Source organism: Melanaphis sacchari, unplaced genomic scaffold (genome assembly GCF_002803265.2).
Source record: "Melanaphis sacchari strain LSU unplaced genomic scaffold, SCAv2.0 Contig88_pilon_pilon, whole genome shotgun sequence".
Taxonomy (NCBI): domain Eukaryota; kingdom Metazoa; phylum Arthropoda; class Insecta; order Hemiptera; family Aphididae; genus Melanaphis; species Melanaphis sacchari.
The window spans coordinates 355,738-381,370 of NW_020271625.1; the positions used below are offsets into that span (position 1 = coordinate 355,738).

Here is a 25,633-nt window from a genome sequence, read left to right on the forward strand (position 1 = left end):
TACTTTAAAAAATAATTGGAAGAAATACTCTTAAAATAGCATTCCGAATATGTATAGTATTCAATTCCTTCATGAAAATAAATTAATATATGAGTTAGCATTTGCTATACAAGGACGTTTGAAATTATCATTCGTGTTTCTATAAATGTCGATAAAAAAATATTTCACTCGGTCAAAAATACCTTAGAAAATTAATACAAAATTCTTCATAATGAATTCATACTGAGATAAATAAAATCAAAAATTTAAAAAATGTATAAGTATTTTTTTTATTTATAGAAATTTTAAGTTCAATTTTGGACGAAATAAACATTTAAATGAAAAATAATGATTTTAGTTATTTTGCTGTAATTCAAATATATTATTCGCGAGAACTTGAACTTAAAATACCAAAAAAATCCTATTGAAGGATCTGAATGATATTCTTACCTTCTAAGTTATAGATACAATATGGGTCGTCAATTTACTAGTGACAAAAATAACAGTATAGGTAACACGGATTGTTCCGAACGCGTAAAATTAAATCTCGCTGTATTATGCGCGTGAACCAAACGGCGATAAGTGATAGTCACGGACGGGGGGGGGGGGGGGAGTACTGAAAACATTTGAAAAAATACATTTTTAGGGATATTTGAAACTTATACGTAAATTATATTCGAAGAAGTTTTCAAAACATTTATATTGGTTTTATGTTAAAGCATGTTTATACCACGAACCTTCACGCCGTTCGGCATTGACTCCGTATCGTGCATGAAGATTTCTTTGTGCCCCCTAAAATTCAATCGAATCTCCGATCATGGTATACGCCGTCACTGATTGGCGTAATATTATAATGTTATTTTTATTGCCGAACGACGTAAAAGCCTCATCGGCGCTAATCGAAACGCATAGCTGCATACGAACTCAGTCCCAGTATAACCTTTTATGACGAATTGAATTCCGGCTTGTTTTAGGGTTTATACCAATTGAGTTCAGTGAAATTGTAGGTATAATATTAATTGAGTCCATGTTTTAATACTAACTGAGTCCCGTCAAATTAAAAAAAAAAAAAAACATTTTCTTTCCCATATTTACAGACTGAGACTGCCTGTAACAATAAAATCTACAGGTATGATTAAAAATTTTTTTTTTTACTTTTTTATTTTATAATAAAACTACATAATAATGTAGGAGTATAATATAATATGAATAATTGGTGTATACTTAAATAAATATAGATAATGATAAAATAACATTGTTTATATTGGTAAAAATTTATAGGATAAGCATTGCATATATTTAAATTTAGTTATTGTGTTTGATTGCAACAGCTGCATTTGATGTCCGATTTCTTTTTCTTTTATATAATTTTCTCTATTAATTATTATATGAACACTTCTAATTTTTACATTCGTTTCGCATTGTACATTCAACATACAGTTTTAGGATTAAAACATAAATTAAGTATTAGACATTCAGAAATGATTAATTGAAAAGAAGCTTCATACGTGGTTGAAGCCTTGTTTAAAAGTAAAAAAATTATCAAAGGTATGCAATTTTTATTTTTCATTCCGTGGATAGTAAACAGTTAAGTAAATTGTATCGGGAAGCTTTTAAAAGTCCCGTCAATATAAATTGTATCACACATAATTAAAAATTTTAAATTGATGGCACATGAAAATATTATTATATTTTTAGTTATGTCATTAATCAATATAAATGATTCGTCTTTGTCTTATGGTTCAAATCAATAAGAGCTGCATGTAATTTTGCTAAGGATTTTGGTAATTTAGGCATTATTGATATTCTAGCATGATGTTTATTTTTCCGAATTAATTGTAAGTCATAAGTATTTAATGTATTTGTATCATTCTTTTTGAGACCTCTATGAATAATTTTCTGTCTATTTATTAAAGATTCACTCTGTTGTTCATGGATATGGTTTACAGATTTTTCAACTATAGTATTAAATTAATTTAATTTAAAAAAATGACTTGCAGTTATTTTTCGCAACAAGTCCAGTATAAGTAATTTTTCGATAAATGCTTAAGGAAACGAGATTTGTATCCGTCGATTAAAAATATAGTTTTATTTCTTTCACTTAGTATAATTTCATCCATGATACTTGGTTTATCTCGTAAACTCGAGTGTATAATATAATGAAAAAAATGTCTAGCCTAAAAAATATGTTATTATGTTATCTGATGAAAGTTATAAAAATGTTATGAACAATATCACTTAGTCTTCTATGATGATTCGGTAGACGGTAATTATTATGCTAGCAATGATAGAAATAAAATCTAAAATTCCCGGCCTATAGTACAATATGTTACTATATTATCTAACGAAAGTCATAAAAATGATATGAATGATACGTATATATAGGTATATCCATCTAGAGCGGCTTTTGACGCGCGACACGGCTGAGCGGCATAATTTCTGCTTTGTTTGGACTCTGAACACGGTTGATTTAATATTTTACTCAAAATAATCTTCAGGCTCAATTTGTATGCTATTAGTTTCCTAATCTTAACTCAATTAGTATATGTCCCGTTTGTACCCGTGACTTAATTAGTATATTATTTTTTCGCGTTCAGGTATAGGGACTCGATTATTATACAGCGAAATGCATTAACGTTCAAACATAGTCGACTGACGCAAACAATATAACACATTATGCAGTATAATAATATAATAGGCAGTATATAGGTATTACTGTAGCTGCCGACATACATTATTATATTATAATAGTAATATTATACGATACGTCGCTAATGAATGGAAGGACACGTTGACACGGCCAAGTCTGTGTTAAACGAAAATTGATTACAGCAGCATAGCTGACCTATAGAGTTGAGGTGCAAAGGATAATCACCGGTATAAATTATTTATATATATATAATATATATATATATATTATTATTAATATTACCGGACATGGATTTTTTTTTAAACATCAACTGCAAAGGTTATAGCTAGCAAGTTGTCATTAAATGCTTTCTACAAATCGAGGCTTATTTTGTTGTTTGTTGGCAAGAGTGTCAATTTTTACGCAGCAGTCAGTAGTCAAATGGTGTGCTTTCTGCAGACATCGCGTTAAAACGGCGAAAGCAATTTATGTCGATTTACATACCAATTTAGTTTATTGTAGATGATTTTTTTTTTTAATACATTTTTATGCTGCAGAGTACTGATATTGGTCGGTTAGGTTTGAAACCGCTTTGATTTTTTTTTTTTTTTTTTTTTTTTAAATGTGGTTGATGATTGCATTTTTTCATTTGATTGAGATTGCGTCCATTTTTCAAATTTGATTAGACTTAGTAACATTAACTTGCTGATAGAGGGGAGATTTTGTAAAATATAAAAGGATTTTTCGGAGCCACGGTTTATTAATTTTGTTGTTTTCTTTTAATTTTAATTCAAGTAAGACAATCAGTTCATTTAAAATTATGCCTCGATCTTGATAAGTTTGTAAATTTGATTGTGTTGTATCTATTTATTTTCCATTTCGCGTTTGAAATTTAGAAAATCGGTGCATAATAAAGTTGTTACTATTAGAATTAAAATCGCTATACGATTTATCACATATCTATTCGTATGTAAGATTTTTAAATTTCATGAATTTTATTTTTTTGAAACTATTCATTCTGCTGAGAAGTAAAAAAATGATTATTATAATATTTAAATTTAAAACTAAACGTATACTGAGTGATTATCTTATTTGATAAATCGACCAGTCAATATTACCTTTGATAGCAAATCTATTTTTAATATTATACATATAGATATTCAAGACAATAAATTATTTAAAAATATATAAATACAATTTTCATGAATATTATATAGGCGCCTTATTATTTATAATGTCCAAGTATTCCTTTATCATAATAACTAATAACAATCCCTCGAGAGAATTGGAAAATGATTATACTATTTTACCTATTTCGCCCATAGATGATCTCCATCTATACAAATTGTTTTTTTCTTATTACTTATTTCTATTATTGACTATAAAAATAAATTATTTTAAATTATAATTTTATTATCTGAAGGGTGTTTTTTTATGATAAAAATACTTTGAAACTTAACACATTGAAAATGTATAAAATATTTCAATGCATGATTATTAAAACAATAAAACTTCACTTATAAATATTTATTAACATGTTTCCTACCGATTTAACTTCAATAAGGTTATTTAACTATGGTTGTTGTAACTATATGCATTAAATCAAACTATAAAAATAAATATAAATCAATAATAAGGTTATGAAAAAAAGCGTATGTCTGATCATCATTCTTATATTAGGTATTACACTTACCTTATTAATAAGCTTAAAATTTATTTTCAAGTTGTACATATTATATTCGTATTTCATTAACTTATGTTGTATAGTTTTTAGTTGTTTAGTTAACATTTGAATAAAATATAAATATTTTAAAAGGACATTTTTTTCTAAAAAAATAAAAAATACATACACAAAATACGTGACTGTCTACAATAATAAAAATAATAAAATAATAAGGAACATTTTTGACATTTTTTTAGTATTTCCGAGAATTTCTGATTCTGAGCTTTTAGTGAACTCTTAGGAATGTATTTTTTCTTTTTTTTTGGAAGCTCCTTCCCAAAACTCAAACTTGGAGCGGCAATCAACTCTTATATTTTATACTAGTACAAAGTAAATCTCTGAATTACAATGATTTATCTGATAAAATTGTTTTCGGTTTGGACCCGCGATTATTTATCATAATAAATAAGTTAGTACTAGGTAGTAGGTACTCACCTCTACGTTTATACATTTAGCGTTCTGCGTTAATGCGTATTAACTTAATTAGGAAGCAATGTGCGTTATAACGAATATTTAATGCACATTAAATATTTAATTCGTGATCATAGTCAAATTGAATTAACTCTTGGTGAGATTAAAAATAGGTGTAAACGGCTCAACGCGCATTAATATTTTTGGAGGGTATTTCAATTTAAATGCTATACCATTTACATACCGATTTTACATTCAATTATGTATGATTTAATTTAACATAGCACATGTGTTGTGTTTTCATTTAACACATTTACTTTTTATGAATTTCAAACATTTATCTTCTCTGAATAGTAAGCAAGTCCAAATAATGGATAAAATTTCGTTAACCGAGAGTGTCTACAATTTAAAAATTTTATTATACTTTAAAATATTTATCTTAAAAAAAAAAAAAAAAAAATGTTTAATACACTATATGATATTTTCATTGATATAAATAATGATTGTTATTAAATTTTTTTTTTTTATATGCAATTTTACTTTTTTGGGCAGTTCTTCATTACTCGTAGAGGCGTTGTAGTAATATATATATATATTAGATATAGAAGAATAATTCTACCGGATTTCAATTGTTACACATATGTATTATTGTATGAATACATTAATACATAAATGCTTTATAAAATGTTGCTATTATGTGTTCTGTAAGTTTTGTTTATAATATGAAATTATATCGATCATGTGAGTGCAATATTATACTACCATTTTCAAAACTCTAAGTAGAAAACCTGATTTTATATGATTTTTTGAACAGCATATACGGTTAAGCGCGAGGTTGCAACACATTGCATTGGTAAATTTTATAATTAGTTCCGGATGACCGTTATTTGAACTTGTTGTTTTAAAAACACAATTGGATGATAATAGGAAGTACATAGGAATACACTCATACCATTTTCAAAACTCTAAGTAAAAAACCTGATTTTATATAATTTTCTAAAAAGACTAACGATGATTTACGAAAATAATATGCTATCTTGGGTGGGGGGGGGGGGTATAAGGTACACATATTTCTATTAGTAATGTTGTCTGCTTCGAACACTCACCAAAACTCCAATTTTTATACCATCGTTATATAAAGAATATTGGTAAGTTTTTACACATGTCAGCTATACAGTGTATTAATATTAGAGTTAAGTATAAAAAATCGCGGTGTCTAAGACTTATAACGGAAACAAAAAATCTTTTACTTAAAATCGGCGGTAAATCATTTATTTAAATGCCGGATGACCGTTATATTGATTTTTAGCTTTTTAAAATACACCAGCACAATAGTAAAAGTACTTAGGAATGCCAATCGTACTACTTTCAAAACTCTAAGTCGAAAATCTGATTTAATATGATTTTTTGAACGAGAACACATGCCGATAATGGCGAGATTGAAACGCATCGCATTGGTTTATCTTATAATTACTTTCAGATGACCGTTATTTGGATTTGTTATTTTAAAAAACACAATTGAACGATAGTATAATGTATTTAGGAATACACTCAGCGATATACAATAATTAAATTTAACGAAATTAATCAAAAAAAAAAAATAAAAAAATAAAAACATAATATTTTATATATGTCTATGTAAATTTATCAATTACATAAAAGTTTTTATTTTGTTAAAAGATTGAACTCTAATCAATTGTTAACGCCTCACTCTGTCTTAGTACTAGGTACGAGTTCGATTGACTATTTGAATCCAAAATTGTGCTCAGGCGTTTTTATCAATTTCCGAGTTGTTTTTAGTGAACTCTACGCTCACTTTTGCTGCTGTATCACATAACCATCTTAATTCTTCTAATGTTTTTGTTATATTTATTTTAGGTGGTTTTAGCTCTCGATAAATGATTTTGGCGATACCAATTGGTCGTTCGGTTGGTTGTCTAAAATTAATACATATATATATATACAGTCAAGTCGCGATAACTCGAAAAACTTGACAACTCGATTTTTTTTTTATTCCCCTAGAAATTCTCATAACACTCAATGTATTATAAATTTTGTTAACTCGAATATAAAATTGTAATGAATAGCTTAGTCGAAGTATATTATTTATATCTGTGATATATGGGTATCTGGGTATTTCGTAATATTTTGTTTTATCTACTTTAAGATAAAATGAGTAGATATAGAAACTGATTATTAGCACATTCACAATAACAGTAAGTATGTATGGTTAATAATGTTAGTATCATTCGATCGTGTCGTGTCGATTGTGCGTATTTTTGTATGTTTTTAAATATGTCTCAAAAACGAAAATTAAATCATTTAACTATAGCTGACAAAGTGTATGTGATACAATTGGTGGAAAAAGGTAACCGGAAAAAACAAGACATCGCGAAAGAATTTAATATTCCACCAAATACGCTGTCAATATTTTTAAAAAATAAGGCGGATATTTTAAAAAAATTTGAAGACAATAAAGGTGATAATAAAAGGTCAAAACCAGCCGAATATCCAAATGTAGAGGTATGTTTATTCAAATGGTTTACTCAATGTAGAGATAAAAATATACCTATAAGTGGACCAATACTAAAAGAAAAAGCAGAATATTTTGCAACTCAATTTGGTTATTCTAATTTTAAAGCAAGTCAAGGCTGGCTAGGGAATTGGAAAAATAATATTAAATAATATTAAATAATATTAAATCATAACATAATTTTTCGTAAAATATGTGGCGAAAGTGCTTCTGTAAATGACTCTTTATGTAATGAATGGTTAGGAAAGTCATCAAACATCATAAAAGAATATTCTCCCGACGATATATTTAATGTGGATGAGACAGCATTGTTTTTTAAATGCCTACCCGATCGTACTTTTATATTGAAAGGGGAAACTTGTTCGGGTGGCAAACAAAGTAAGGAACGGATAACAATTCTTTTAGGATCAAATATGTTAGGTTCCGAAAAAATTAAGCCACTTATAATTGGGAAATCAAAAAACCACGATGTTTTAAAGGAGTTAAGAGTTTTCCATTAGATTATGAGTCAAACAAAAAGGCATGGATGAATGGTGATTTATTTAAAAGTTGGCTTGTGAAATTTGATCAAAAAATGCGACTAAATCAAAGAAATGTTTTATTATTTATTGATAATTGTACAGCTCATTGTACTATTAATTTAAAATCTGTAAGAATCGAATTTTTGCCTCCAAATACTACATTTAAACTACAACCAATAGATCAGGGAATAATACAAAATTTCAAAACATTATACCGCAAAGAAATTATTCGAAAAATTGTTTACGATATTGATGAAGGCAGACCATGCTCAATAAATTTATTACAATCTATGCGCATGTGTGAAAAAGTATGGCGTAATGTACAACCGAATACAATTATCAATTGTTTCAAAAAAGCTGGATTTTATTTTGATGAAGAGCAGTGTGATGGTGATATATGTTTAGAAAACAATGATGATGATGATGGTGGATATGATTAGCAAATTGTAGCAGATAAGTTTAATATCGATCATCAGACTACATTTCAATCGTATGCTACAATCGATGAAAATGTTGAAGTCACTGGACTATTAACTGATAACGAAATCATGGGTATCAATATATCAAACAGTGATTCCGAAAATGATGAAAATGATGAGCCTGAAAGAACTTTAGATATGATAACGGCGAACCAAGCAATATCATCACTACACACTGTTAGGCAGTTTATTGAATCCGTCGCAGGTGTGGATACTTCTATATTCAAAGCCATAGGAAAATTAGAAGATTTTGTCAATAAACAGCCGAAAACCCAAAAATTAATTACAAATTATTTTTCTACTGTATCTAATAAATAATACATATGTACATATACTTATAATACCATTGTATCTATTTTAGTTATGTTATACAACATTTATTTACATATATTTATCATAAATTTTTATAATTTTTATATTTTATTATATTTTATTACATAACTCGAAGTTTTGATTTAATTTTGATAAATTCAAGTTATATATCTCGAATAATACGTATTTCGAAGTGTATTTTTATCCCCCTTCAACTTCGAGTTATCGCGACTCGACTGTATATGTATACGTTTGGTCTTTACTCCTCGTATACATTTACTGATTAAAAATGTTATAAAAATTAAAAAACAAAAAACATCTTAATACATATTATTATACATTTTATAAAGTCTTACATTTTTACACATTTATTTAGAGCTACAATACAAAAATGCTTAACATTACTTACAATATTATACATTTATTTAGTTTCCGTCCATCGACCAGTATCCACACTATCTTAATAGATTTTAAAACTACTATTATTATAACAGGCGTGGTTAGTCTAGGATCTACTTATAATATACTATATGTATATAAATATTATCATATAAAAAATATGTATAATATACAAGTAATATATTAAACAGTTAATATTATATGAATGAACAATGTTGATTTCGTTAATATGATAAAACGTTTCACAGAGTATAATTATTATATATATTTTAAAAACGGCTAATGTAGGCAGACAGCTAAAGAAAGGCTACATACTATATTTTATATAGATAAGCAAACAAAAAACATACTTTGTTTGAAACTTTTGTACACTGCACAATTAAATATTTAAAGCGTTTACCTGTATAAATATATTTAATAATAATCCTAAACATTTTTTAGTAGAATACATATTTTATCTTGATTATTATGCAATTGAATATAATAATATGCGTGTGTAATGTCATCTGTTGCCAGTTGTCACTACTATAATTATTTATACCATAGTAAAATATATAAATGGTTATTTGCTTATAAAAATGTGACAGTAATATAGAATACTTACATGGCTACATAAGTACGAATTATAATTATTACACAAATCATATCATAATTTATAGGTTATGAATGTTATGATAATACGTTTTGTATCTACTATCGAAACAGAACTAATTAAATTTTATATCTAAAAATAAAAGGCGTCATTATTATATACTATGCAGTATAAAAGACGATCGTGATATAATGTACACACTGGAAAGCTAACGTACTATATTTACTTAGTTCAAAAGCTTGATATCATTCGGGCTATATATGAGTTTATGAACTTATTCGTTTCATATAAAATATGAAGTAGTATCGTACGAGTTACATAATTTTTTTCTATACAACTAACTAAAGCTTTTCTTCATCCCAATAATTATATTAAATATCGTATATAAACTATAGCGTAAATCCTCATCCTGAGCGACTCTATGAGCGCAATTACGTCAATAGCCAACATACACACAAAATGTAATCTCGCCCGAAGCATCCAAAATATAATCCTCGCAACCAACAAAATCATAAAACTCATGTGGATCCCATCCCACGTAGGCATTCCTGGAAATGAACTTGCAGATGAATTGGCAATGAAAGCAGTTAGATCTCCAGATACAAAAATATATCCACACGTAACATACGAAGACGTTATCCACACCCTTAAAACCAAATTCCATTCCCTGTGGCAGACTCGATGGGAAAAACAAACCAACAACAAACTAAATCAAATAAAGACATATACAAAAAAATGGCAAACCCCCCCAATCAACCTCACACGACACGAGGAAACAATGATCACCAGAGTACGCATCGGACATACGCGACTGACTCATTCACACCTGATGCGCAAGGAACCTGAACCCGTGTGCGAAACATGTCTCTGCGCACTCTCAGTGAAACACATATTTCTTGAATGCCCGACTTACCAACACGCGCGCACGGAATCGAATATCAACACCACCTCACTCAAAGAATCACTCGGCCCCGGACAAGAATCAAAAATCGTGGATTTCATCAAAAGAGCTGACCTCACAACGAGCTTGTAACACCATCTCAACACCTGGAGCAACAACGGAAATCTAAATTTATTTATTTATAATGTTCAAATTAAATTTAAAAAAAAAAATGTATAAAACGTAAATCATTGTAGGCTAATAAACTTTGAATTTGAAGCCTTTATTTAAATAAAAAAAAAAAAAAAAAAAAACTATAGCGTATGTTACTGTTGTGTAGTATTAGTATGAAATATAACACAAATGTATTTATAATTATCATTAATATAAACACAACGTGTGGTATACATACATGTCGAATATGCAACAGTTACTATGTAGGTAAGTATCAATAATATAACTTACATAGTTTAATTTAAAGAAGATCTTTCTAAAAGATCTTCTATTTAAATTAATAATTAATGCTCTTTATTTCTCGCTCATCATCAATGTGGTTTTAGACCTAAACGATCAGCTGATTGAAATCTAGCAATCACTAAACAATTAATACTCGAAACTTTCAAGGCTTACTCGCAAACTAATATCATCTCTACTGATATGTCTAAAGGGTTTGATTGTGTGAACCATGAAATATTATTCAAAAAATTAAAATTGTTCGGATTTTTTGATATATTATTTTCTTGGTTTCATACCAGTTAAACACATGAATTTTAAATCTGATAAATTTAATGTACTATCTGGTGTGCTTCAAGGCGGTCATCTCTCTACTTTACTATTTAATATTTTAATTGATGACATCCCTAATGTTATAAAAAGTTCTCATGTTTTTCTTTTTGCCAATGACCTCAAACCCGTAAAATAATTAATTATCAACAGGACGCGAATTGGTTACAAAGCGATTTAAATAACATTCACTCATGGTGCTCAGTTAACCGATTGTCATTAAATATTGATAAATGTAAATTTATGCACTATAGTTAAATAAAAAATTATATTAACTATATTTACTCTATTTCTTATTTAAATATTGAACTCTTAGATCATTTTAAGGATCTAGGCGTAATCTTTGATTTTAAATTAAATTTTTTTAGCCCATACTGGATGATAAAAAATAAGGCAATGCGTAACCTAGGTTTTATTAAACGTACTTGTGGATCATTTAGAGATCCTCTATCTCTAAAAATTGTATTTTGTGCTCTTGTCTGCTTTAACTTAAAATATTGCTCATTAATTTGGACTAATAATACTTTAAAGCAAATAGAAGCGATCGAATCAATTCAGAATAATTTTCTTCGAATTATCTCTTTCAACTTTAACCTTTAACACTTAAAAAGTCCCCTCGTGGCTCTTACGATACAAATTATAATTTATCAATCTTTCTCTGCTTAGACATTGTGCAAGGTATAAGTATCTAAATTTTTGCATAATTTACTATTAGGCAATATCGATTATGATAAGCTCCTTTCCTTTATTCGTCTTAAAGTAAATCGGTAAAACACAATTGAGAACGGTACGATTGAGAATATTATTTTTGGTAACATGCTTGAGAACGCTCGAGTTTTTTATTTTTTCCAATGTTGCCAAATGTAATCAATCGATAATATGAGCAAAATAATCTGTTGAAATTTATTGGAATTTTATCGGATTAGTTGGATATTAATAGTAACTTAGATATAAATAAGATACGAGAGAATGATATAATAGTCAATTTTACAGCTCTCATTCAACAATATATATATATATATATATAGTTATTAAAGTTCTAATTGAAACTCAATCAGAAACAATATTGAAAATAGCTACGATACAGAGTAAAAAAAATAAAATAAATAAATGCCAAAAAATCAAAAGGATAAAGTACTTAATATTCATAATAAATATATGTGGTATGTGGGAAATAAGAGTTCTAATAATTTATTAAAATATTTAGTCTATTTAGAGTATGTTGGCTTACGCTATCCCGCTATAACTGATATATAGGTAATTAAGTTATCATTACAAAATATTATATTTATTTCATTTTTATAAATATATATTTTATAATTTTATAAGTTTTACATATTTTTAATTTTTATTCATATTATATATTACATATTATTAGGTGCTTATTTGTATATGATTATAATAATTATTAATTTATGACTTTTTTAAAGAATATTTATTTTTTGTAAACGGAATTTTTCAAAAGCCAAATAAATGATATGGCAACGTTGCACGTAAATTCATTTTTAATCGTATTGTTTTTTGGTTTTTTTTTGGGTTAGGGGTAAGTTTTTTGTTAATTTTAAGTGTTTTCAATCGTTCGATAGCTTAGTAAATTATCTTAGTACAAGAAGCAGTTCTACCCTATCCATTATAAAACGAACTATATTATAAATGGGAGATGGTATTTTGCGCCACTTTTATTATTTGTAATTTGAGCCATAAATAGGTACATTTAAGTACATATGTAATTTGCGCCAAAATATAAAAATATAACATGTATTTTGCGCCACTAAAGAAATCGAAATGGAATAATATGTAATTTGCGTCACACTTTCAACTTTAATAGTAGTTGGAATCTACCAGCAGATAAATTTAGTGATATTGCAAAGGATATACAATATACGTACCGACGCGTGTCACATACTCACATATCGTCTCAATAATCTTCATAATCGATCTCTGATTATCTTATTTATTATTGAAAATTATCAATGTAATGTTAAGTAAGACATCGAACAATATTGAATAGCAATATAATAAGTAACAGTAATATAATTTACAGTTAGTCCGATATAAACCGCGTGTGCGTTCATATTATTTTCACATTTTAAAATTTTTCACTATTAGGTATATAAAAGTATAAGTAATGGATACAAATATTGGTGAAATTATTAAAAGTATCAGAGATAAAGATTTATTATTATATAAAAATTTTACGTATCGAAAAGTTCATGAATCGAAAAATTGTTCATTACGATGGCGTTGCACTGTCAGAACTTGCACTGCAAAAGTGTATATTTCCTTAGAAAACATTTTACAAATAGTTGAAATTGTAAATGAACATAACGGGCATGATCAACCAAGTATAGATAGAAAAATGTATTCAAATGGATGTAAGAGAAAAGCTATAGAAAATCTGTATACTAAACCAAGTAAGATATTACGAACAGAAATTTCTAAAAATATATCTAATTTACAAACTATTACTACCGATGATATATTATTTCAACGAAATATTTATAACGCACGAAGACAAATGGTGCCACTATTACCAAAAACAATGGAAGAATTGCAAAAGAGTTTAAATAATTTGAATTTTAAAACGGACCTCAATGAGCAATTTTTATTAATCAATGATCCGGACTATTATATATTAATATTTTCATGTGAGACAAATTTAAAAGTTCTATGCCAATCTGAAGTTATATACATGAATGGAACTTTTGAATGCTGTCCCAAGTTATTTACGCAATTGTTTTTTTTGCATGGTTTATGCAATGATCATTATATACCACTTTTATTTGCATTACTTCCAGACAAAAAAATTTTAACTTACGTAAATTTATTTAAACATATCATACGTTTGTGTAATGTACGTGAACTTTCTCTAAAACCAAATTTATTTATATCTGATTTTGAAGAAGCAATTCATGTAGCATTGAGATAAGTCTGGGATGACACTAAAATATTCGGTTGCAGATTTCACTTAACTCAATCGTGGTATAAAAAAATTCAAGAATTAGGCCTATCCAATGTATATCAAAATAATAAAACAGAAGAAAGCAAGTGGCTAAACCATACACTTGGCTTGCCATTTATTTCTCCAAACGAGGTTAGTGACTGTTTTATTGAAGATTTTATGACATCGGTTCCTAATGACATACGATTTAAAAAATATGCTGATTATTTAGTTGACACATACATCAGTGAAAAAGCTAAATTTCCACCAATAATTTGGGCTGCAAACATCGCGTCACTAGCTCTCATTACTAATGCTTGCGAATCATATCATTCTCGTTTCAATTCTGAGTTCTATCACCCACATCATACTATTTACCTCTTTTTGGACGTACTAAAAGGATTTCAAACAGAAACATTGATTAAAATTAAAAGTAAACATCTTAAAAAACGAAATTCTACTTAAAATAAAAATCGGTTGGAAACTTTTAAACAAATATATGAAGACTACAGACAAAACAAAATCGACAGAAAAGCCTTAGTATCATCATTAAGTCATAAATATAAAAATAAAGGTAATATTACAAAAATAGTTCTTGCTTAACGACAATTTATATATTATTTAATATGCTTGGAGTTTGATTTTTATATAAATTAATTTTAATTACGAGTTTAATATGACTGATTTTTATAATATGTTTTATTACTTAACGACAATTTATATATTTAATATACATGGAGTTTGTTTTACTTATATACAATATACATTTATTTATATTATTATAATATTAGTGGCGCAAATTACAATTTTAATAAGGTGAACAATGGCGCAAATTACAATTTTAGTAGGTACTTTACGGCACAGATTACACAATTCCTTTTTATTTAGTTTTATTTGTCGCAAATTACAAATTTAAAAAGTGGCGCAAATTACCAAAATAAATTTTTAGATGTGGCGTAAATTACATATATTTTTTTTTTTTTTTTTGGGTTGTTTTTGTCGCAAATTACATACTCCCTTATAAACAGCTAAACAATCCCTCTAACATCTTAATGGCTGCGGGTAATTCTATTACTTTTAATTTTTTTTAGCACGACTTATTTTTAAATCTTTATTGTTATTATTTACCTTATATTATGTTTCTCTCCATATATTTATGTAACATTACAATTTTATTTATTTTAGTTTCTAATTTTGTAATTCCATGTCATTTTGCATTTTTACTGTTTATAATATTTCACATACCATGTATTATCACACTACCATACTTGCCTTTAAAATATCGTAAGGACTCGCGTCCGTTTATAAGTATAGAAATGAATAAATAAATAAATAAATACATATCATAGTACGTTAAAAATAATTTTATATATATTATAACATTTATAACAATTTATAAATACGCCATCCATAATACAAGCTTATAAATAATGCATTACTGACACACGCAGCATAATATAATAGAAGGTATAATTTACCGATTTTTCATTGTTTATTTTACTGTATTTTTAGCAAAATATTTTAGTATCAAAATTTTGTAAGTTTATATTGTATATTATAATAATTAATTTGTAAATAGATTAATATGTTAATAGAATCAGCAAGGAAACTTGAGTTTTATTTTTTAATTATTTTATAGCATTAATTTCTTCCCTATATTAACTCCTTAAAAATTGCATAGTTAAGTTAATTATAATATAGCCGGAATAATATACCTACGTAAAAAAAAAAAATAATAAAAAATAGTTTTTGTTTTAATTATATTTAAGCATTTTTCATTCGGTATATAAAAAGCAAAATTTATTCAACTAAAAATACAAGTATATCATATTATTATATTAATTTATTGGTAAATTATGTAAAAATGTAAAGAGTGAAATATTAACGTAAATTTATTCTGAGTTCTTTACAAGAGCTAATTTTTGTTTATAATAATATCATAACAAATATAGCGTTTACTGTTTTTGATCTATATAGGTACCTATAAATTTGTTCTCTATATTCTTTTTTTTTTATAATTTTCAGGTAATTTGATTAATTTTTAGTGCATATATCTATACATTTAAAATATTTTAATATAAACTCGGAAATTTAAAATATTATATCAATAAATATTATTTTCATATTATTTTTTCAGTGGTTTTGAAGTACTTTTTATTCATACTAAATGTCAATTGCTCTATAGGTAAATTATTGTAATAAAGTCTATCTATCTCCAGAAATTATCAGAATATGTTGTCTTATTGATAGGATCCAAAAAAATACCAACTAATATTGATCAGTTAAAGATACTTTGCGATCAAATTTATTTCTAATATATTGTTATTTTATTGTGTAGGTACTCTTAAGTTTATTATTTTTGTTTTGTATTATTGTTAGTCTAATTAACACAAGATTTTTTTAATAAAACCTATAGCTAAACCATCGTTTTTCTATTGCTTGCATAAATGAGTGTAAACAAGAAAAATATTAATCTTTTTTAAGATCATTAGCGTATTTAAAAAGATTTTTTAGGGTTTTTTTTTTGTTATTTTAAAGCATTTTTTGATAAGTTTTAGATACCTCACCTAAATAGTCGATACGTATATTTTTGTATATATATTTACGCACAGTAATAGTAATATAAGTATAATGTGTAATTAATCAATATTACATGTCATACAATAAATACAAACTAAATTAATAATACAAAATGTCGTGCAAATAATATTTTAAACGTTGCAGCAAATCAATTTATATTACGAACTTATCACATGGTATTAATGAATTATACATCTAGTCAAATTCATTTAAATGTGAGAGAAAACAAATGTATTGTGCTTATAAGAGTCGCAGTGTACTTAAACTATAATATTATATAAATTTATAAGACGCGGGTACTACAATATAATATATTAATATATAGATATTTTTATAATTAAATTAGAGAGAGAAAAACAACAGTTTTTTTTTTAAGCTATAAAATATATAATATGTTAAACGACTAAACCCTACTTTGCTCAGATTAAAATTAATCTACCTTTCTATCGTTTTCCGTTTTGCTTTAGTGGAAATAATATATTATAATACAAACAAATTATTGCGACGATTATTGATTAGTTAGTTTTGATTTTTCACTTTCTAATTTTAGAAATATTTTGAATGTGTAAATACATATAACCGGGGACAGATTGTAATGCTTAAAACACGATGTACGTAAATCCAACATCGTTAAAATTGGTGTTACTTTTTATTTACTTACATGATAATATTTCCAAAGTTAAGAAAGAAAATTATAATTGTAAATGATAAAAGTGATCATTTTTAAATGTATTCATAAGCATTTAATTTTTATTTGTTTTATTTAAAAAATATATTAATATAATAGATATTTTTTGACGTCATTTTTCTGAAATTTATTATTGTTATAATTTTTTTTTTTTGTGTAGGAACTTACGTATGCGTACTCACGGGTAATTTTTATCTGCTATATCTCATGTGGGAATTTACATTTACCTCGTCGATCGATAGTCACTTGACGCGTACCTACTAATACTAATTATAGTTTCGATATTTACCCACCTATACTCAATCCAAACATGCTCGAACGTAATAAATAATAAATTACGAGTATAATAATATCATGTCATCGACTAAACTATATTACTATCATCATCATTATTGTTATGAATGTTATGATATTATAATGTGTGTAATGTATTACTCTTTTTTTGCGTTCTTTTTATATAGAATAGAATAATATAATAAAGTACTTATAAACAAGCGGAATACTGATTTTATACGAGGCCAAAATATTATTATATTATTAGATAGCATTACACCGCTGCATATTTAATGCGCCGCAGCAGATATTATATAGCTGTTCACGAATGACTTGAAAAATGTAGTTCGAAATAGTGTGGCGAGGCAGAGATAGCTACTGCAGATGTATACAGCTTAAGTCGACAGTGACTTGAGACAGTGTAAAAAATATCTGCTCATTATTTATACTCTTTGGAACGCATAATATCGCACATATATTTTTTCACATTATATATAATGCGGTGGAATAATAGAAACTTAAAAAAAAAAAAAAATTGACCAGGAACTCCACGTCTGTTGTATTCTTGCTCATATCATAACAATTATAATCTCCATGATATAATTATTACGTAAAATAATATCTACATTATTTTTACATAATGAATAGGAGCTTTATTACATATCACCGTATTTTATTTTTGTTTAGGTAAATTATAAAGCTATGGTTTGATGAAGTCGAAAAAATGTATTTTGTCTTTAAAACCTGAAGATAAAATACCTTTTTACATTTTTTTTTTCGACTTTATCAATTTGACATAAATTGGGATCACTAGGAATTTAACGTTAAAGCTGATAATGTAATAATTTGTAATGAACAACGGGAACCTATCAAGAAATTTAATATAATAAGTTAAGTGGAATGGTCTCACGCCCATACAGATGGAACAACGTCTTATACTTACATATAATATATATTTCTGTATTTGATTAGTTGCAAAAAAAAAAAAAAATTATTAACACCATAGAAATTATTGAATAATATGAATAATTCTAATTTATGGTGTATTCCGGAAATCTATATTCATTGTTCGTATAGTATGATTCACTAAGTAATTCTATTTTATTTTTATTTTTAAGTATTCTTAAAGACTATATGTTTCAAATATTTAAATTGTTTACAGTATTCAAGGAGATTTTGGTGGTAATACAAATTTATTTTAAAATTTAAGCTGAGCCATGAATGTACTGATTTTATAATGATGTATTTTTTTTCGTATATGAATACTCAATAAGTTGTAGATAAAAATTAAAGTGCTTTGATTTTCAATAGTGGTGGTGGTTTTGAATTAAAACATTGGATCGAGTGTGTATTTCAAAAAGGCCAAACTTAAAAACGTCTAGCAATTATTTTTATAATCCAGAAAAAACAAACAAAAAATTAAGAAAAAATGGGAATTTTTAAGTACATTCAATTTTTGACAAAATCAATTTTGTTCTTTTGATGTAATTCAAAAACATTGTAATTGTAAATTGTAGATACTTGAAATTTTCACCAAATGTTTATGTTATAGTTTTTCATTTATGATAATATTTTCAAAATATTTTGATAATTTTTGAGCTATTTATAAACATAAAAAATTATATATTTTCTTAGTTTTTTTATAAATTTCAATAAAATTTTATAATTTTGAAGAAATTTGTCAAAATGGCAAAAAATTGACAACTATTTTTTTAGTATCGAAATTTTGAAAATGTAATACAAAATTCTTCATAAGAAGTTTTTACTGAAATCTTAAAAACTACAAAAAATGAATAAAGACAACTATTTAACTATTTTTTAAAGACATTTCAAGTTAACATTTTGATGAAATTACTTATTTAAGCAATTAAATAAATGGATATGTTAAATAATTTTTAATAATTTAAAAACATAATTCGTGAGAACTTATACGTATTTTAATATTATTAATTTTACTATACGCAACAAGCTTTTTAATTCATTTTAAAATATTATCCATTTATAAGTACTATTATACTATATGTATTTTATTGTTACTGTTTTACCGCGGTATTTACAGAAAGATGTAATTACATTTGGTATTTTTGTATTATATAAGTTGATATAATACAGTATAATATGTATTATTATAATAATTAAATAATTTAATAAATGCAATATTTTCGAAAAAGTTTATGTTATCCTACTAAAACATAAAAAATAAAATGAATTATTTTAATATTCATATCAAAACAACATATCACTTGGTAATGCAGGCTGATAGACGGCCGTTTCCGTTTAGAGTCGTTTTTTGTATACAATGATGTATCATGAATTCAAATTTAACACTCCTATAATAGTGACCCATTCGATATCTAATGTATAAAAAAGCAGGACTCACTTACCAACTTTCTTTCAATTGAGAATCAACTTTTTCAACTATAAATGATGAAGCAGATGATTTATTTGAAAATGTTGATGTTCAAATCATAATTTAAACGAACAGTTTTTAAGTTATTAAAATGTGTATAAATACTGAGAATAATGATTAATAGTCCTTAGGAATGGTTTTACAAAACTATGAAAGTATAAAATATACGCAGTATTTGATTTAGTACTTTTAAACGGAAAAAGTTAATAGATTAATAGTATTAAATATATTTAATAATTTTAAAAATATCATAATATCATTAGTATCTATATCTTCCAAACCTATTAGGTACCTATCACAGGATTATTAAATAACTAATAATTACTTGTTTGAATTTCGATTTGGGTACGTAAAGATTTTTAAACAAATTATTTGCTTTATAATTTACAGTCAAATGGATTCGTACTCCTTATAAAAAAAGAAATAATAATATATACACACTATTTAAAGAAGACAATATTTAAATGGTGTAAAAATGTAAGTAAGCATTTGAAAATATGGAAATATGGTCACCAAGTCAACTTACAAATTCTAAAAATCATTTGAATAAGTTCATCATTAAATGAAAAAATGAGGGTTTGTAAATGTTTGGCGAGTCACTATTAGATATATACATAATATTATATTATAAATAGAGTTAAAAGGTTCATTCTTGTTTTTTTCTAAATATCTTTGAAGCGAGCGGTTATCGGATATTGTAGAATAATTAACAATACTATATATTATACGGACGACATAAAATATATAAAATTATTTTACAAATAACCATTTATACATTTTGGAACAACGTTTGCTTAAATTTTTTATAGAATTACAAACCCAGTCATGAGAATAAACAACGATTAGCCGTGTATTTACGAACAATGTAAATATATACCGAACTAAGTGCCGCCGTGGTTTACCTAAGGGTAGCTAAAATTGAACGAACGAATCGTTTTGGTCACCCCATTCAAATGATGGTGTGCTCTACTAAAGACTCGTTTTCCTTACAACCACATAGGTGATAAAGCACGCGCAGCGCCAGGAATTTCATTAACCACATATAACATCAATTATTATTCCTTAATCGTTCGTAAATGCATTTATACTATACATGCATTCTATACGTTTTTTCGTTAAAGTCTACAAATCGCATGAATCGTTCAGATTTTCAGTTCAGGCCTCGGTAAACTCCGAAACCGTATATTATTGTAACGCATTGTCAACTATTTGTCAACCTATATTAGATATAGAAGATGCATTATAAATGATTGTTTTAACCACCCCCTCCTCTTCTGAATTAGTCTGAAAAAAGTTCAGCATATAAAAAAATATATTGATAAAATACACCATACAGAAAATTATATACTAGTAATTGGTTTACAAAAGTTATATGAAATAATGCAATTGTTTGAACTTAAAAGTTCTGCAGCTATTAAAGTTGTTAATTCTTCAATTTAAATACTCTTTATAATTTACCAGTCAACAAAATCAGTATTATATAATACAGCGACCATTCGTGCTTAGTTAATTGTGGATCGTATATTTAACTCTTCATGAGAAATTTCACTAAACAGTAATCTTTTTCACGTGATGCCCTTCTAATTTCTAACTTCTAACTTAAAATTTTTGACAAAATATTTTTATTTTTATTTTATACATAATATATGCTTATAAAGTTATAAAATAACATTCTAAATATAAATATTAAATAGTTAACAGTTGTTTTTTACGGTAGCCGAATCAACAGCCTGCGGTTGTACCGTGAACGTTTGCAAAGAAAATTTTAATGCAGATATATAAGTATATTATATATATACGTAGATTATTATAAAATAAAATAACTTTTATGCGTGGGCTGTAGAAGTATATTGATCTATTATAATTAAATCAAACAAAAAACTATTACTATACAATGAGAAAAATGTATTGTCTAGGTTAGTCCTAAAAACGTAATATATATAATATAATAACCGTATAATAATACAATACAATTTATACGCACGCGTGTTGTCGACCGCAACAATCGCGATGATAATAATATATATAAAATAACAATATAAATAATTTATAATAATATATGCACACCCGATGTTTATCCCAAAAATCGCGGTGATGCTAATACAAAATAATAGAATAACGAAAAGTCTGACCTGGCCACGCGACAACTCAACTTCAGCAACTGCAAGATGGCGAAAACAAACGGCGGTCAACAACCGAAAACGCGACAATTGTCGACGTGCATAATGGTACGTAGTTAATAACACGACGGCGGACGGACACAGACCTGAACGTCGGTTAACGTTAACACTTGAGAATAAAAATGCATTTCATTTTGGCAACGACCATATGAAATACAAAATGCGGCACCAACGAACACACGACAATGGAAAAAAAAACGGAATAAAATCAACAACGGTCGAAATTCACGTTTGGTATAATGTTAATAACGGTAGTACGGTACGTTAAATGGCGAGGAACATAAACAACAAAAAACTGGTTATTGGTCGATGGCCCATCAGAGAACGCGACACCGGTGTTGGTAGCGGCGGCGCAAGCGCGACAGTAATTGGCCTTTCGGTTTCGGACAAAAACTAATTAATTGGCGCGCTCTGCTTGTCTGGTTTGAACAACAGTAAATAAACACATATTAAAACATTAATTTGTTTGCAAGAACTTATATTAAAATTATTTAATAATTAATGTTCATAATGATATATAATATATATTGTACATTAATAATCATAATATCAACCAAAATTAAATAGTGAAATTACAGAGACTTTGTAAATGCAATAAAAATGGTAAGAAAATTCTACTATAATGATGCGTATAAACTAAAAAAATACTGAGCCGGAGTCTTTTTGGATGTTGCCAAACCATTTGATACCGTATGGCACGATGGTCTTCTTTAAACACTTAAAAGAATTTTTTCAGCCCTAAACAGCTGCTATCTAGTATCTACTATAAACGCTTCCACTCCAAACTGAAAGAAAATCTCAACCAACTAATCAACGAATTAGCTTCATTAAAATTTCTTGGTAACCCAAAAAGACGCCTCAAAAGGAACTGGTGCCGTGTGACTTTTTAACATAGCTTAAGATTTTAATATTATTATTCGGAAGTGTCACAAACGTGTGATTTCCCCCTCATGTGTATATAACCTGTCAGATATATTTTTACTATTTAAATTATTTTTGTACAAAATGTATAGATTGTAATTTTTCAAAATAAAGTCAAATATTTAAAAAAAAAAAAATAATGCATATAAAATTTCTACCCCTCAAAAAGTGATGCCCAAAATATTTACTGAGTAAGTACGTTTTTGATCACCCTCCTAGGTAATTATTTTGAAAACACCCCTGAATACATTTGTTACAGGTATTTGATATTCCATATAGTTTTACTAAACTTTTGAGTGTTGAGATTAAATTTAATATATACATTTTATATAATGTTCGTTACAAGGTAAAAATTATGTTTAATATTTATAAACTAAAACCCTAGTTTTTTTTTTTTTTTTTTTACCACTTTTTTTTTTTTTTTTTTTTTATTTTTTTTTTATTAAAAAGAATATATACAATCTGTATTAACTATACAATGAGTAATATGGTTGATTTATTATATATACAAAACTGGACGGCTTGATGGAAGGGAGTGTCCAAGCAACACTACTTCAATTCTAGACTTTTATTTATGTTTTTTTTTTTTTTTTTTTTAATGGTTGAGGAGGTCCCTGGGCCAATTTCGCTTTAGACGACGTGGAGGGTTATCTGGGAGAGTGACGGATGAGAGATTGGAAATGAGTGGATTAGGGTGGTTTACTGTGTTATTGTGAAATAATTTATAGTAATGGGAGGCTAGGGTGCTTATGTATGGGATATTAAGGTCAGAGTGGAGTGATAGGTTGCTGACATACCAGGGTGCGTTTGTGAGGAGACGAAGACAAATTGATTGGAAGGATTGGAATTTTTGAATGTTGGATTTTTTGGAGGTGCCCCATAGCTGTATTCCGTAAGTCATTGAAGGGCGGAGAATTTGTTTATAGATTAGTAGTTTTGTGTTTAGTGGGAGATTTGATCTAAGAAGGTGTTTCATTTTGTGGAGTTTAAAGTTGAGTGATTTCCTTTTTGCTTTTATGTGAACTGCCCAAGTGAGTTTACTGTCGAGGTGGACTCCTAGGTAACGGGTGGCTTGTGCTTTGGGAATCGTGTCGTTGTTGATAGTCATGGGGGGGCTATGGTCAGGACGTAGAGTAAAGGTTATGTGGGTAGATTTATTTGGATTTATTTTGATTCTCCACAAGTTGAACCAGTTTTGTAGTTCGTTGAGATGGGATTGAAGATTATCAGATGCTATGGTTAGGTCAACATTAGTTGATATTATGCCTGTGTCATCTGCGAAAGTAGCAAGAGTGGTGTTCTCGAAGTGAGGGATGTCGGAGGTAAATATATTGTAAAGAGTAGGTGCTAGAATACTTCCCTGGGGGACGCCTGCTTTTATGTAGTGGATTTGTGAGAGCTCGTCCTCGCAGCGAACGACAAAGGACCGGTTTTGAAGGAAAGATTTTAAAGTTAAAAACAGGGGGGCTGGTAGAAAACGTATTTTAAATAGCAGACCTTCGTGCCAAACGCGATCGAACGCCTGAGCTACGTCGAGAAAGACGCCAGTGGAGTACTGTTTGTTTTCGAGAGTTTGTGCAATTATGTCGATTAGTCTGTGAACTTGATGGATAGACGAATGTTTATTTTTGAAACCGAATTGAGTGTGGGGGATTATATTATGGCTTGCTAATATAGGGTTTAATCGCTTTAGTATAATCTTTTCTAGAATTTTTGAGAGTGAAGGTAAGAGGCTGATGGGACGGTATGAGGAAGGCAGGTCAGGAGGTTTATCAGGTTTTGGAATTAAAATAATTATGGAGTGTTTCCAAGAACGAGGAATGTGGGAGAGACGAAGAATTGAGTTGAAGATGAACGTTAAGAGAAGAATGGCTTTTTTGGGCAAGTGTTTTATAATTCGATTTGTTATGAGGTCGTGGCCTGGGGATTTTTTGTTTGATAATTTACTGATAATAAATTGAATTTCGCTGGGGGAGGTATGTTTAGTGGGTAAGGACATAGGAAGGCAATTGGTTAGAGATTTTTCAATGAAGGATGTGTGATCGATGTTGTTGACGTCGGGGTGAGGAGAGAAATTGTTTTCTAGAAGAGAGGCAAACAGGTTTGATTTTTCTAAGTTGGTCTTAGCGAAGGATCTGTCAGGATATCTAATTGGTGGTATTACATTTTTTTTATTTAGGATTTTTTTAGTAGCTTTCCAAATAGAATTGTTTGAGTTAGATAGAGAGTGTAAATAACGTTGGTAAGTTTCCGTGTTGTGAATGCGTAGAAGGTTTTTGAGGGAGCACGCAAGATTGTTATAGCGACTTTTGTCACTGGGGAGGTGGGTATGGTGCCATCGGTTTCTAGCTCGGCGTTTTTCAACAAGCAGTTTTGAGAGGTGTTCAGGGAGAAATTTT

The 25,633-nt window shown here is 27.7% G+C and overlaps 2 protein-coding genes across 3 annotated transcripts in view; one reads left to right on the forward strand and one right to left on the reverse strand.

Annotated features, from left to right (window-relative positions):
- The window catches only part of LOC112602417 (60S ribosomal protein L22-like), a 44,127-nt gene extending 21,567 nt beyond the window's left edge, over positions 1-22,560 (reverse strand). For both annotated transcript variants that reach the window (XM_025350484.1, XM_025350481.1), the window contains exon 1: positions 22,266-22,560. The gene's annotated coding sequence lies outside the window, so the exon portion shown is untranslated. The remainder of the gene's footprint in view (positions 1-22,265) is intronic.
- Positions 7,802-8,236, forward strand: LOC112602432 (tigger transposable element-derived protein 6-like). Its single transcript, XM_025350504.1, has one exon. The coding sequence runs from the start codon at positions 7,802-7,804 to the stop codon at positions 8,234-8,236; it is 435 nt and encodes a 144-aa protein (XP_025206289.1).
- Positions 22,561-25,633: the final 3,073 nt, after the last annotated feature.